The sequence below is a fragment of the Anabrus simplex genome, chromosome 2 (genome assembly GCF_040414725.1).
Source record: "Anabrus simplex isolate iqAnaSimp1 chromosome 2, ASM4041472v1, whole genome shotgun sequence".
Lineage (NCBI taxonomy): Eukaryota > Metazoa > Arthropoda > Insecta > Orthoptera > Tettigoniidae > Anabrus > Anabrus simplex.
This window is the reverse complement of record NC_090266.1, coordinates 711,667,764-711,683,984: the sequence shown is the minus strand read 5'-3', so window position 1 is coordinate 711,683,984 and position 16,221 is coordinate 711,667,764. Positions and strand designations below refer to the sequence as shown.

At 39.2% G+C, this 16,221-nt stretch overlaps 1 protein-coding gene across 1 annotated transcript in view; it reads right to left on the bottom strand.

Moving 5' to 3' along the window:
- The window catches only part of g (adaptor-related protein complex 3, delta 1 subunit-like garnet), a 580,467-nt gene that overhangs the window by 475,443 nt on the left and 88,803 nt on the right, over window positions 1–16,221 (bottom strand). Inside the window, exon 6 of the mRNA XM_067141336.2 lies at window positions 7,869–8,008. Coding sequence (XP_066997437.1) covers window positions 7,869–8,008 — 140 coding nt within the window. The remainder of the gene's footprint in view (window positions 1–7,868; window positions 8,009–16,221) is intronic.

The following is a 16,221-nucleotide window of genomic DNA, read 5'->3' as shown; positions in this document are numbered from 1 at the left end:
GAGATGGATATTTGACCTCCCAGTGACTTTTTCATGTGTAAGGCATGCCATACTTCAATGTTCCATTAAAAACTCAATTTCACCAAAAATGTGCCATACAGTGTTGCTCAGCAGCATACTTCAATTATTAGAGGGAATTGTTCCATTAATTACATTAATTGTTATATTAAGGTGGTTTCTAAAAAGTACCCTGCAGTTTTGGAGAAGAATATGATGTTTAGTGACCATAAAATAACTTAAGGAGCCACTTTCCACCCCTAAGTGTTAGGCACTCAATTTTTTTTGCATCGACTAGCAATGAAACCTTTTAAGTTTTACGACATTGGGGTGGAAGCTATTGATGGATTATCAGTGTGTGACAATATCTGTCACAAAAGAACATTTTCCTTCAGTTTCTCTTACACATTTGACAAACTAATAAACCTCTAAGCCCAGAAGACATTACAAGAGCAATGGCATTGGTGGACGATGGACGCAGTATTCGTTACGTGGCTAATGCCATCGGTGCATCATGTGGAAGCAACCAGAGAGATCTAAGATGATTTTGTGAACTCAGTGCCTACCACACACTACCTGGATCAGGCCGTCTGAGACCTACATCTCCTAAGGACGATAGGTTTCTTGCCATCCAAGTCTTGAAAGAACACCAAATTATTGCTGTCCAAGCCAGAAATTGACTCAAGGCAGTAAGAAATGTCACTGTGACTGCGAGGACTGTCAGATGAAGACTCCGAGCAGCTAATTTATCTCAAGGAGACCTGCAGCTGGCCCACAGCTTAAACCCCCCACCAGCACAGAGCAGCTCGATTACAGTTTGCGCCTCAAAATCGGAGTTGTCAATGGTTCTGTTCACAGATGAGTCACGAGTGTAGAGAAGGCGCAGGGAGCGATAGTCACCTTGCAACATCTCTGAAAGGTCACCATTTAGGGGTGCTTCCATCATGGTATGAGCTCGTATCAGCTTTGAGGCCTGGACAAAACTTCTTTTCATCGATGGAGTTGCTCTGAATGCACACCGTTACATCGTGGAGGTGTTAGCAGAGCCTGTAATCCCCTATGCTGCCTTAGCTGATGAAAATTTCACGCCCCCATACTGCTTGATGTGTGACGGAATATCTACGCGACGTCAGGATACAAACCTTCAGCTGGCCAGCTTGCAGTCCAGTCCTCAATCGCACAGAACACCTGTGGGATATGGTTGGCGAAATGTCCAGGGTCGCAACTTTAACACCTTCGATGAAATGTGGGCAACGCTACAGGAAGAGTGGGGACTCATGACCCAGGAAACGATCCAAGACCTCCTACCTAGCATGCAGCAAAGGATGGAGGCTGTAATCATCGCCAGGGGTGGTTACATCCGATATTAAGGTGAGATAAGTGTAGAGTGCCATGAAGAAAACTTTCAGTGGTATGTTCATAAGTTTGCTCAGTTTAATGCAATGTTAATTTAACGTAATAACATTTTAATAAATTACAGCATCGAAGAACTTTTTCGATAAACTTTAAAAAAAAAAAAAAACTTTGATAATCAGTATGAAGTATGCAGAGCACTGGTTAACTTCATTTTGTAATAATATGCTGTAGGAATGAAGAAAAAGCAAAGCTTAAGATAAATAAATACAGTTCTTGCTCTTAAATTAAAGTGATCCACTGTTTTTGTCCACCAATGTAGTTAGAATGTTGAAAGTTGTGTGCTTGGATCTGTTATAAAGGGATATTACCATGAGGTATGTTCAATGCATATCTTTAAAGTGAAAGGTGCTGATATATTGTGTTGTTTGTGAAATGAGGGAGAAGGAAATGTACTAGTGTATTGTCAGTGCTGTTAGAATATTTTAAAGACAGTTAATTCTGAGTAAATTTAATAGTTAAACTTATAACATATTCATGTAGGGAGGTTTTTTTTTTTTGCAAATCTGCTTTACATTGCACAAATACAGATGGATATGATGGCAGCGATGGGATAGGAAATGGCTAGGTGTGGAAAGGAAGCAACCGTGGCCTTAAGGTACAACCCTGGCACTTGCATAGTGTGAAGATGGCAAACCACGGAAAACAATCTTCAGGCCTCCCGACAAAGGAGATCGAACCCACTACCTCCTGAATACTAGCTGATAACTACATGACCCAAACTGCACAGCCAGTTGTTCGGTGTGTGTGAAGTGAAAACTTGCTATGCTATCCAGATTCATTTTTGGGATTTAAACTGTGTCAGATAAGGCTTTAAGCAAATTTGGAGACTCGTTGGCATATGATCACCGCCCTCGGAGTAGAGTATTCGTGCTATGCAAAACTCAATCGTTCTTTTATTTCTGTGACAACATATTACAGTGGGGCCCAATTTTATTTCAAGTTTTCATGATATGTTTATTGGATATAATCACAAAAGGGGAAATTATTTTTAGTTGCACACCAGTAAATAGTTGTATGTTTCACTTTCTTATAGTTGAAGTCCTTCAGGTAGAAAGAATTTAATATTTATGTTAAGAATTTTGAAGAGCTAATAAATATGAATATACTATTTGGAGTAGTTGCAACTTCATTAATATTAAGCTATAACATTTGAACAATTATTAGAGGAGTGGTCATAGATTTTCACATAAATTGTGGTTGTTTTTTGCTTCTTGTTTAAAGGGGCTTAACAGCTAGGTCATCCACCTCACAAATTGTTTCACACCTCTTAACAATATTAACCAATTCGTAATTTTTTTTAAAGTGCAATTTGGTGGAGTCTGATCTTCCTTCAAGAACAAAACATGTCATTCTACTTTAATTCAGTTGTTTCTTTTTCAGGTATAATCTGTTGTTAAATGTTTTCTTTTTCAGATATTTTCGGAAATATATTTAATCATATTAGCTCTGACAGACTGAAAAATGTAACAGTTATAGAATTCGGAAAACCTGCAGCTGTGAAATATTCAAATTCCTACGTATAGTGGTTTCCTCCTATTACTGAGCTCATCCTCAATTTCCAGAGCAAACAGCTTCCTCCTTTTTCTTCAGACTCCAGACATTCTTAAATATTCTACTTACTACCTCCTACTTCCTTTATGTTTCATGTTTTCTATTCTCTAAACAATTTTCTAACTGGGCAAGTTGGCCGTGCGGTTAGGGGCGCGTAGCTGTGAGCTTGCATCCAGAAGATAGTGGGTTCGAACCCCTATGTCGGCAGCCCTGAAGATGGTTTTCTGTGGTTTCCAATTTTCACACCAGGCAAATGCTGGGGCTGTACCATAATTCCACGGCTGCTTCCTTCCCACTCCTAGGCCTTTCCTATACCTTCATCGCCATAAGACCTAACTGTGTCCATGAGAGATGAAACAAATTCTTTAAAAAAAGGAAAACATTTCTTCTGTACACTCAGTTTCCATCCTGGGCATTAGATGTTTGGTTTTTTCTAAAACACTTCCCGTACTGTTGATTTTTCAATTTCTACACTCATATTCCACTTTTGTACCCAGCTAGTGTCAGTTTTTCTATCACTCCTCTGTGATCGCCACCTAAATATTCTCAGGCATCGCTAGAATATGTAACAATTCTTTATGAACTCTTTTCAATCAATATGTAACTGATCAATGTCTAGTTTTCTCTTTCCCCATTCATGTCTGGCAATTTTCTGTTTCTCTTCCTGAATCATGTGTTCACCACAATCAGTTGGTTTCTCTGGAAGAACCCAATCACCATATTCTTTTTTGATTTTTACCCACATATCCAAAGGCTTACAAAATTTCTTCTCTCCTTTCCAAACCCTACAAGAAATATTTTCTCATAGAAAACCACATTCTTGAAAAGCTTACTTCAAATGCTCTTATAGTGTATACCAGGTGGTACACCTGACCTTTGGGATCTAGTTTTATGCAACCTACCACGTTTACTAAAATGCTGAAATGATCAAACCCTTAACCAAAACTGGGGTAGTAACGAGATTTGTGCTTACGGGCTAAAAGACAGCAGAAATCGTGAGCGCCACTAGTAATTCATTATGGGTATCCCGAATGAGCCCATAAAATGAGCAGATATTCAGAACACAACCTTACAATAAGAGGTGCACACCAGACTAGGAAAAGGTATTGTATAGGCTGGAAACTGCCTGCTGCATGTCAAGCCTTGCAATAGCTCACTTGGCAGGGCCCTGTCAGAGATGTGATAGTGGACAGTGCTTGATGGTAATGAGATTTGAATACCACGCATGTAACTCTCTTTTTACTGCCAATTGCCTGGGATGTGACAAGGTTGCATACTTATTAGTTTCCACAGACCGATTTGTTTATTTGGCCCTGTAAAGGGCCATTTGTATCGTAGCATAGGGTATGGAGCAGGACTGGATGAGGATAGGGAGGTGATCTGTGGCTAGGACACATACAACCATTTACCTATGTCGTAGATGTTCCAAGCTTTGGAGGACACTGGTACGGCAAAGCGTGTCCCATTGAGACTGTAACATTCGATGACCGGTAGGTATTTAGCTTTGCAAACTCCCCTCGTTTGAGGCAACTAACAACAAAACAAAGTTTACTCACTGCCTTGCGATGTATTCCAGCGACGAGTGTGTGGATATGTTACTCATCTATGGAGAAGCTACATAGAATGCCTACCAGGCAAAACGTCTGTGTCAAGGACGCTGTCTGGATAGATGACAACCGACAGGCATGACATTGCGGAGTATGGAAAGACATCTGCAGGTTACTGCGATCCTGTGAAGGACACAGCCAGTTCGAGAACATCCTGTGACATCTGCTCACAATAAAGAGGTTGTGTTTGATGCTATCTGGCATAACCTTCACACTAAAGCACAGGCCATTGTGCAGGAGAACTAACATCAGCCACGCATCTCCATGGTGATGATTTCGAAGCCTGAATGGCATTCTGTTAATGGACCCTACAGCATGTGGATACTGATCCTGTATTTCTTAGCGACAATCTTATTTACGGATGAAGCGACTTTCCACAACAATGCAACCATTCCTTGCCATAGTATGTACTACTGGAGTGTGGATAATCCCCATTGGGTACGACAGGCAGGTTTTCAGGTACATTGGGGTGTGAATGTATGGTGTGACATCGTGGGTGATCACCTCATTAAACCCCGTTTCCTTGAGGATCATCTGATGGGAAAACGCTCTCCGCAATCTCTCCACGATAAACTACCACCATTGTTGGAACGTGTAACTCCTAGACCGCTGCAGGATCTGGTTTCAACATGACGGAGCTCCACCGGCGGGGGTCGTCTGGAACCATCACCATGCAACGTATCCTGACAAATTGACAGGAAGGGAAGGACCTGACCCCTGGCCTGCCATATTGCCCAACCTTATGCCCCTGGATTTCTCCCGTGGGCCATCTAAAACAATTGGTGTACACAGGCGCTGACCGATCCTGGTCAAATTAAGGCAGCTCATCGCCGAGGCATACCAATTCATTAAGAAGGAGATGCAATGCGCCAGTCTGTCCTTACAATATTACATGCAGTTTTGTATCGAAAACGGAGGTCATCAGCTCGAGCAGGAGCTGCATTAAACGACACATGAAACTGAAATACTGTCGCATGTTTCCTAGCCTCTTCCAACAGCTCCATACCATGTGCCAGGATACCAATGGCTTTTATCAGGGCCACATATATAAATCAGTCTGTGGAAACTATACAGTATATGTAACCTTACCGCATCCCAGGGAATTAGCTGTCAAAAGAAAAAGAAACTATTATTTGCATGGGATTCATCCTACATACCCTCGAGCGACTGTCCACTATCACATCTCCCACCACGCCCCCGTCATGTGAGCTATTGCAAGGCTTAACATGCAGCATGCAGTCCCCAGCTTATACAATACCTGTTCCTGGTCTGTGTGTTCACCTCCTGTTGTAACCATGCTGCAGTGAGTCAGAGCGATGTCTCCAGAGCCTGGAAAAAAAGTTGTAACCATCATTACATGTTGTTATCGTTCCAATGGGGCAAACTTTGCCCTACCTGTGTCCTACGAAGCTTGGAACACATACGATGTAGTTAAATGATTGCCTGTTTCCTACCTACAGAACATCACCTCTCACCCTCTTCCAACCTAGCTCCATACCACATGCCACGATACCAATGGCCATTTTCAAAGCCAAATAAACAAATCAGTCTGTGGAAACTATTAAGTATGCCACCTTGCCACATCCCAGGCAATTAACTTGCATGGGATTCAAACCTCCGTACCCTCGAGCACAGTCCAACATCATCTCTCCTATCGCGCCCCTGCCAAATTAGCTTTAGCAAGGCTTCACATGGAGAGGTCAGTTACCAGCCTGTACAAAATGTGTTCGTGATCTGTGTGTGCACCTCCTATTGCAAGGCACCTGTTGTTGCTTACAGCTCTCCTCCTAAAAACATGCACCATTATTTATTGCCTAATTGTAGCTTCTGAAAGCACAAAATTCATCAGGAGTCAGTCATTATCCTAGCCATGGTTCGGATGTAGTATAAGCAAGTGACAGCAATGCTCTTGCTGAGTTAACTATAAGTGTTTTAGACTCGCCCTAAATGTATTAGGCTCGGAAGACAGTGCTGGACATTATGATAACAGATATTTTAAGTGAAAATGACACTTTATCTGATAGGAGTGACTGTGAAATCGTACCTAAAGCCCTGCGTGCGAAACCAAAACAGTAACTGGGTGCGAGTTAGTTACAGAGATGACCAACCAATTATTCATCACTTTAAATTAAGGCCTACCATACTCTCTGCATTCTGATGTCCTTTCGTAAGCCTCGCATCCAATTATATTGGAGCAAAGAAAACTGTATTAAGACTCCACTTTTTCGAGAAACAATGAGTAGAGGAAAGCGCCTCGACATATGCCCGAATATTTCGAAATTTGCCACACAAAATCTTCCCTCTAACATCATTGTTGTTGATTACAATTCTTTTGAATGCTTCACTGAAAAATGCATGAAAATTATCGTTGCTGTTTCATTTATGGCATTTATTTCAGAATGGTGCACAGTAGTTCTGACCCGGTGGCTCACTCGTGTTGAGGAGGATTGATTTCTAAGCAAGTTTGCGGGACCATCAAACCTGAAACAATTGGGTTAAGGGCTATTTTCAACAGGATGGGCAAGTCCAGGCACAGCGGGGTGTGAACATATGGTGTGACATGCCCATCCTGTTGAAATTAGTCAATCATCAATACGAACCAATAAAACAAAATTCATTTCATATAATCTTAAGGGCTGTCGACAGTGGGTCTGTTCGAATCCACTATCTCCCGAATGCAAACTGACAGGTACATGACCCAAACCATGCAGCCAACTCACTGTTATTTCCTTAACAATTGGTGTAGTAAATCAAGCACTTCTCAAAACTAGCACCTCCCAGAAAGTATTTAAAAATATTTGTCATTATCTAAAACAATTTCTACAGCTCCTTCTGTATTAGATCTCCTTATTATATATGTACATGTTTACTCCTGCTTAATTCCAATTGTAGAGTATAAATGAATGGTTGATAAAAAGAAAGAGAACAAGCACTGCCAAAACAATATCGAGTACTTAATATAACACTGGGAAACCAAAAGAATGAATCCATACGTAATGGATCAAGACAAGTTACTTGAGAGTTCACTGGTTTCTGCTGATACTATGTCACTAGAAGATGCCCAAGTAATAATTCACTCTGTAGGAATACTAACACTTTTCATTTCCGTGTTGCATGAAGAGGAACTGAAGTATTAATTTATCACTATATAAGATATATAAAAACGCCGTATTGTATAAAATACAGTCCTTTTTACTTTCAAAGGGCTACCTTCAAATCTTGCTGAAACCTTCAATAACTGCAAATCAATCAGAAATTGGAACAGCTAAGGAACTATGAGTCAAAATGTTTACTCACCAACTTGATTATTTTTATGAGCATCCAATTATTCGTAGAGGTTGTCATCAACTTGAAGAACACAGGAGCAAGGCTTAAATAATTTTTGGGATTCTTCCTAGCAAGTTCACACACAACATTCACAGCAGCTGATTGAACTCCTATCAATGAGAACATAAAACCCATATTGTTAGTACTCGAAACAGCTTATTGAACACAGAACACAAATTAGTATTACTGAACTGACATGCAAAGAATCTAAAAATCAAATTGCCTTATTCATTCAGAGACATGGTTCTGGTTACTAGACAATCCCCAGTTACTCTAAAATAGTAACTGTACAATATATTTTTCAATAAGAGAACTCTTAGGATATATTTTACCGAGCAAGACAAAGCAAAGCAACACAGAATAAACACTGCAATACCTGGAATGAGGGAAACAAGATTCCAAAAGGTATGCACATTGATAATCCCAATATCACTTCCGAACTAGAATAGAATACTCCCATCCCATAGTTCTGGATCACATGAAACTGGGGAGAGAGAGCATTCAATTATTGCAATCCTTTTTTGGACAGGCATTTGATTTTCCTTGTTAAAAATTGTTTATCAATTACCACATTAAATTATGCTTGAACCTAATAGTGTTTACTGCCTCTTCTAACTAATGTCCTTTTTTCCCCTCTTGTACACATACAACGTTGTACAAAAGCATGTATCCTACCCCTTATTGGTTAAGTTAGTGCTTGGTTTGTTTTCTCATATTTTCTTTTGCCACTTTTCTTTTAGAATACAGCAAACTTTTGCTGTTCTTCCAAGTGCAATCCATTCTGTAGTTAATAATTTTACAACTGTATGGAATTCTTTCTCTCTTTCTATTTTTGCTTTATATTCCCTATCCAGATATTTAAACTTAAGTGAATCAGTCTCTATATACTCTCAATGGATGAGCTTCTTCCATTGATTCTCCACAGAATAAATTATTTTCATCATGTTCAACCCTGAAAATCTTCAACTCAACAGTGTCCCATTCTTATTTTTGCTATCATCCTCCTTACTTTGCTTAGCCAGTATTCATCATTTAAACGTTTCATCTGATGTTGGTAAGCTAAATTCAGCATTTCTCTCCCATTTCCTCTTCTAATCTTAACCAATATTTTATTACCTTTCTAACTATATCTGCTCACATCTTCAACAGCATTTTAACTCCACATTCTGGTACACCCATCATTATTCTGCAGAATTTATTATCTATTACATCTAGTTCATTACCTTCATTGATGCCCCAAACTTTTATCCCATAAAACGCTCTGGATTATACAAGCAAATTTAGAATACTTTTATACAGCTTATATTCAATATTTTGCATCTACCTCTTTAAACACCTCATGCTAGACAGAGCTGCCAGCTCTTTCATTTTTGCTTGCCTAATTTGTTCATTCCACTTACTGTCAGATGCTGGTATAATTCCTATACATTTTGACTACTAACTACGCCTTCTATCCACTAACTTTTTTTTCTTTAATTTATTTCCTTTTTTACATACCATTACTTTTATTGTATAAATGTTAATTTTTAAACTCCATTTTCGAAAATATTCAGTACTTTATGCTGCTTTGCATACCAATCAATGTTAGAGCAGAAGGGTGTCATCTGCATAAATCAGGCCAGGAAGTAGTTCATTGTTAAGACATGGGCTTGTCATATTCTCCTTCCCTTCATCATCTAAAATGTCATCAATAAACGTAATGAACAATATTGGTGATAGTTTGCACCCCTGCTTTAGCCCAATATTTGAACGAATCTCTCCTACTGTTAAATCTTCCTTTACTTTAATCATGCATTTAACCTCTGAGGCATTAATAATTTTATTTCATTCTAGCCAGCTTTGCAACAACCACCCATTTTATGAGTCTTTCTGTTAATATCCAAGTATAAATCTTGCAAAGTGTGTCGAACAAAGAAATGCCTCTATTGTTATTTGTATTGGGTATATCTCCCTTTTGTATATGGGACATATTATTCCATCTTAACATTTTGGGATTTTCCTACAAACTTTTTTTTTTGTTATTCCCAGCATATTATTGTCATTACCCACCTCTTTCCAAACATGCGATTTTTCTTGCTAATGGTTTAACATCGCAAGAACATAATGAAGGTTTTTGACTACACAAGGTTTTTTTTTTTTAAAGTTGCTTTATGTTGCACCGACACATGTAGGTCTTATGATGATGATAGGATAGGAAAGGGCTAGGAGTGGGAAAGAAGCAGCCATGGCCTTAATTAAGGTACAGCCCCAGCATTTGCCCGATGTGATAACGGAAACCACGGAAAACCATCTTCAGGGCTGCGGACAGTCGGATTCGAACGGACTGTCTTCTTAACAAATTTTGTTTATTCTGTTCCATACGTTCTTGGTGTCATTATCTTTACAATACCTATTTAATAATTTTACCTCTTTGGCCTGCTAATTCTATTTTCACTCTTTATATTCCTTCCTTTTCTACAAAATTCTATCCTTAAGTTGTGCAATCCCTCATTTCTCTCCACTTTTAGTGCCCTTATCAATTCAGATTTTTTCTTGCACTCATACCAGAAGTTTTGTTTATTTTCACTTCTCTTTCTTACAACCATTTTGCTACCAGCTATAATTGAATCGTTTGTTTCAGAAACGACACTTCTCCAACGTACCAAATTGTTCAGAAAACAGGAAAACTGTATTGTGTAATATCATTTCTATCCTTCCGATATTTATTATGCTTATTCTACTGTTGAAATGACTATGACATATAGGTTGTTTGTCTAAATTAGTCCAATACGTTCCTTTACAGACTTTGTTGAAAGTGGTGGAGACGTGCTGTTTCTGCAACAAACACCATTAATGAGAATATAAGGAAGTGTAACACTGATGTTAACGTCATTTCAATTTCAAAAGGAACTTTATTAAATAAAGTGCAAATTTTGTACTGAGGAAATACAGTGTTTAAACCCATTATTTAATAGTTATTTGTAAGACTTACTTATTTGCACATATTATGATTAGACCACATTGTATAGAAAAATAAACAGAAGAATACTCCTTTCATGTCCCTTTCCAATGTTCAAAACATATATAAAACGAAACAACACAATATAATACAAGTAACATGTAAGTCTCTTATCTTTGAACAAGGCTTCACTTCTATTGCACTGATGTTGTCCATGCAAACAGTTCATTATAAAACTCATGGTGTTCTTCTGGTATGTAAGATTCGAACTTCTTTATGTCTGCTAATTTCTTTTCATTTAATGGAACACAGCCTTGTGGATAAACAAGTCTAGTTGGTAACACAGGGAGACGGGTTGCAGAAATAAGCAACTTGAAAGTATGAACGCACAGTCCATCAATACAGAATTTTCCTAAGACATGATTTGCCTCATACTGAAACTGCATAAATTGATTTATATGAAATGCGATTTTTTCATCTATTTTCACACCTCTTCCTAGCGACTCCAGTGAAGGAAAAACAACACCTCTCCAGGATAAGTGTTCTTTCTGCACAAAATGGAAACTTTCATTCGCGACTGACAGGCAGAGATATATGGTAGAAGTGTTTTTTCTGCACAGAATGGTAGCCCTTCATGCATTAATCATGGCAGTATTAATAACTCATATAGTGTCAAAAAGTGGAGAAGTGCTGTTTCTGCAACAAACGATTCAATTATTGATCTTTCAATCATTTGTATTGCTTCATCTATGTTCTTATTCTATACCATATTTTTAATATAGTTCCTTTATTGCACATAATTCTAATAGTTTCTCTCCATTCCTGTTGCACTCCTTGTCCTGAATTCTCCTTCCCTCTATTAATATTTCATCTACTGTATTTCTATATTGTATATCGGATTCTTTTCGCCCATCCTTGCATTAAAATCTCCCATTAGAATTATCGCAGATGCTTTCATTCATTCATTCATTCATTCATTTGATCCGATTTTCTCCTCTAATAAGGTCATCACAGAAATGTTATTTTCAAAGGGTGATCCCGCTGGGTGATTCTACCCGAATATGTGCCAGAATATCTGCTGATTTCCTACCTCATCATTTCCCAGCTTACTCAACATCCGACTACGAGTAACCGGTGTTTCTTCAAATGTAAAATACTTCCACTAGGAGAGCTAATTATATCCTCCTTCACACCGCTGTCTTCATCCATAATCTTCATCCTATTTTTAGCCAGGTGTCTTTCAAATCGAATCGTACCTTACTTTTTTTCTCTGTGATGTCTTCCCTCATGAAAACAGCACCCTCGTCATGTACAGCTCGTTAGGAGTGTAGATGTCCTGAAATCTTCAGTGAGTCATCGCTCCCTCGATCTGCCTTCCTTGTCAAAATAGGCTGCCGCCAAGTCAGCACATGCTGTAGATGACGCACCTGATCTTTCAATTTCTTGTAGTTGCTTGTGGATGACCATGTCTTAGTTCAAGAGTCAATGAGCACCTTAAGTCTGTTCCCACGGATATATGCCTTCAGCCCTGAACCATATCCTTAATTTCCTTAATTTTGTCAAATAACTCCCTGGTCCTGTCCACTTGGCATATGTCCTTTAGAATCTCCTTGAGCTTCCCGATGTCCTCCCATGACAGCCCAGGGCCGGAGTTTAATTCAATTTCACCGATCACTAACAGAACCATTACCACATCTGATGTTAATATCACCTGCATTATAAGGCCTGCTGGCATTCTGGATGTACTTAACTTTCATCCTGCAATGCAACCTCCCTATAACACACCAATATTGCTCAACTGACACGCTCATTCTTCTTATACATTTGCACTCTTGCTACATACGGCACACCTCGCTGGTTGGATTACAACTAACAACTTCAAAACTAGAGTACATACCATATTTACACATGTTTACAGCATACAGGCCCAACCGCTGTTTTAGGACACAATATTTGGTATTAAAAAAAAAACTTTTTCCTGGTGAAGGAGCTACAAAATGTGCCAACACTGAATTGTTTTGCTACCTTGAATTCCATACTGCGTGGCCTTGAAGGGAGTGGTTATGCTGCAGGTAGTCTCAACTTCCACTACCCAACAAACCTGCCCGACAGGTTTTACCGGTACTGTATGTATCATGTAACTGCTGAAATTCAACATGAAGCTTGAAAGATACCCATAAACAGAACATTTTTTAATACTGAATTCAAAGCCAACTATGGATGGATAAGGCATTTTATGAAGCGACATGATCTGGCAATAAGGCGGCGGACATGCATGGCACATCATCTTCCGGAAACATACCCGGAGAAGCTACTTGAGTTTCAAAAACACATTATCACGCTTCGAAAGAAGAAAGACTACAATCTGGCACCCATCGGTAATGCTGACGAAACAACTGCGTTTTTCGACATGCCAGGAGAGGAGTCGGTAAGGATAGTTTCGTACAGGAGCTGACTTCCTTCTTACAGAATTTTGTTGATCGCAACTGCGAGCTTGCTGCATTAGCTTTACTGCACCTTGATTCAATCTCACTATATTACCATCCTGGGAGGACACACATCCTAAATACTTGAAATTATCCGCCTGTTCCAGCTTCGTATCACCAATCTGACATTCAGTTCTCTTGGACTTCTTACCTACTGACATCAATTTTGTCTTTGAAAGGCTAATTATCATACCATACTCATTGGACCTATTTTAAAGTTCCAAGATATTAGATTGCAGACTTTCGGTACAATCTGCCATGAAGACCAAGTCGTCAGCATAGGCCAGCCTGCTTACTACATATCCACCTAACTGAATCCCTCCGTGCCACTTCATACCTTTCAGCTGATGATCCATGTAAACTACGAACAACAAGGGTGAAAGATTACAGCCTTTTCTAACCCTTGCATGTACCCTGAACCAGGAACTCATTCTGCCATCAATTCTCACTGCAGCCCAATTGTCAACATAAATGCCTTTGATTTTAATCATCTATCCTTAATCCCATATTCCCCCAGTACGGCGAACATCTTTTCCCTCGGTACCCTCTAGATGTACGAAACATAAACATAACTGTCTATTCCTCTCGTAGCATTTTTCAATTACCTGGCGCATACTGAAAATCTGATCCAGACAGCCCCTATGTAGTCTGAAACCACACTGTTTATATCCAACTTCCTCTCAACCACTGATCGCCCTGCCTTCCCACTATACTTCACCATTTCAGATCTAATTCCATCTATTCCTGCTGCAATAATAATAATAATAATAATAATAATAATAATAATAATAATAATAATAATAATAATAATAATAATAATAATAATAATAATAATAATAATAATAATAATAATAATACCAAGAAAATTACTCCAAGAAAACTGATAAGTTTGACACAGACAAGCTAAGGAGCAACCAAGAATTCACCCACAAGCTGAGAACTTTAAATCAGAGAATTGGGAACAATTACAGGAGGCCTTAGTCAGAACAGCTAAGGAGATTATTCCACTCTTGAAATCAAGAAAGCATGCTTGGTGGGATAATGAATGTGATGCAGCAATACAGCTAAGATAGGTTGTATGGTAGAAATGAAATTGCCACAAAAATGAAGCGAACAGGATTAAATTCCTAAACGTAAGAAAATCTGCATCAAAACCATCCATGGTGTGAAACGTATTTTTAGTAAGAAACAGTTTGTACAGATTGAGCAAGACTTCCAGAAGAATAACACACGTAACTTCTATAAAACCTTCAAGCACAATCTGAACAAATACAACCCTCCAAATCTACAGTTTAAGATTCCAACAGGAAACTAGCTCACAATGATGAAGATAATTGTCAGATTCTAGCAAGTTATTTTGAAAGCATCCTCAACTGTGCGGCTCCAGAGACCACATTCGTTTATGAAAAATATCCAAACATCCACCCATATGTGAACAACTACTGTGGAATCTCTCTTCTGTCAATAACTTACAGGATCCTCTCAAAAGCTGTACAGAATAGAGCAGAACAACAAATCGATCCACAACTGGGGGAATACCAAGGAGGTTTCAGAAACACGATCCATTCACACACAGGAAGGGGAAGCTCTCGTACGGCATCCAATTGCAGTCGTTTCTGCTGCGCTGCTTACCCAGTTATGGTACACTCGTCTCAAATTTGCTCTGAAAGGGCGGTTGAGAGAAACATTGAGAGGTTGCAACATTCCAGTCATTCCACCAGGAATGCAGCGGACATGCATGGCACATCATATTGCACTTTTCTTGCCGACACTTCTCTTTAACACCATCTGTCAAATGACCTTGAAAACTGTGAAGTATTGAACGTGGGCCTAGGAGTGCACCTGACCACAGATACCACACTGTTCGTAACCAGTCCATGAAAAGGTCTTCAGTCATCCAGCAGTTTCGTTGCACTCGAACAATAACACCCGTTGGTAACTTTTCTTTGGGGAAAGTCTTTTGCTTAAAAATAGCATATGGTATAAGTTTGTGCCCATCAGCAGTGATTGCTAACATTACAGTGCACCTTTGTTTTTCTGCACTGGCTGTACGCACCGGAATTGTACTAGCACCAAGCTCCCAGGATGGTAATATAGTGAGATTGAATCAAGGTGCAGTAAAGCTAATGCAGCAAGCTCGCAGTTGCGATCAACAAAATTCTGTAAGAAGGAAGTCAGCTCCTGTACGAAACTATCCTTACATCTGTCTGTTTTCAGACCAACTTTGCTTTGTGGGAGCAAAAGCTGGGTCAACTCAGGATATCTTATTCATAAGTTTGAAGTAACAGACATGAAAGTACCGAGAATGACTGCTGGTACAAACAGGTGGGAACAATGGCAGGAGGATACTAGGAATGAGGAGATAAAGGATAAGTTAGGAATTAACTCTACGGATGAAGCTGTGCACATAATCTGTCTTCAGTGGTGAGGTCATGTGAGGCAAATGGAGGATAGGTTACCTAGGAGAATAATGGACTCTGTTATGGAGGGTAAAAGAAATAGAGGGAGACCAAGATGATGGTTAGACTCAGTTTCTAACGATTTAAAGATAAAAGGTATAGAACTTTAATTTATAATTTGCTTTACGTCACACCGACGCAGAAAATTCTTATGGCGACAATGGGATAGGAAAGACCTAGGAGTGGGACAGAAATTGCTGTGGCATTAATTAAAGTACAGCCCCAGCATTTGCCAGATGCAAGCTCACAGCTGCACATCCCTAAACGCAAGGCCAACTCGCCTGGTAAAGGTACAGAACTAAATAAGGCCACAGCATTAGTTGCAAGCAGAGGATTGTGGTGAAGTTTGGTAAATTCACAGAGGCTTGCAGACTGAATGCTGAAAGGCATAACAGTCTATAATGATGATGCATGTATGTAGTATTACTAAAGTTAAACAG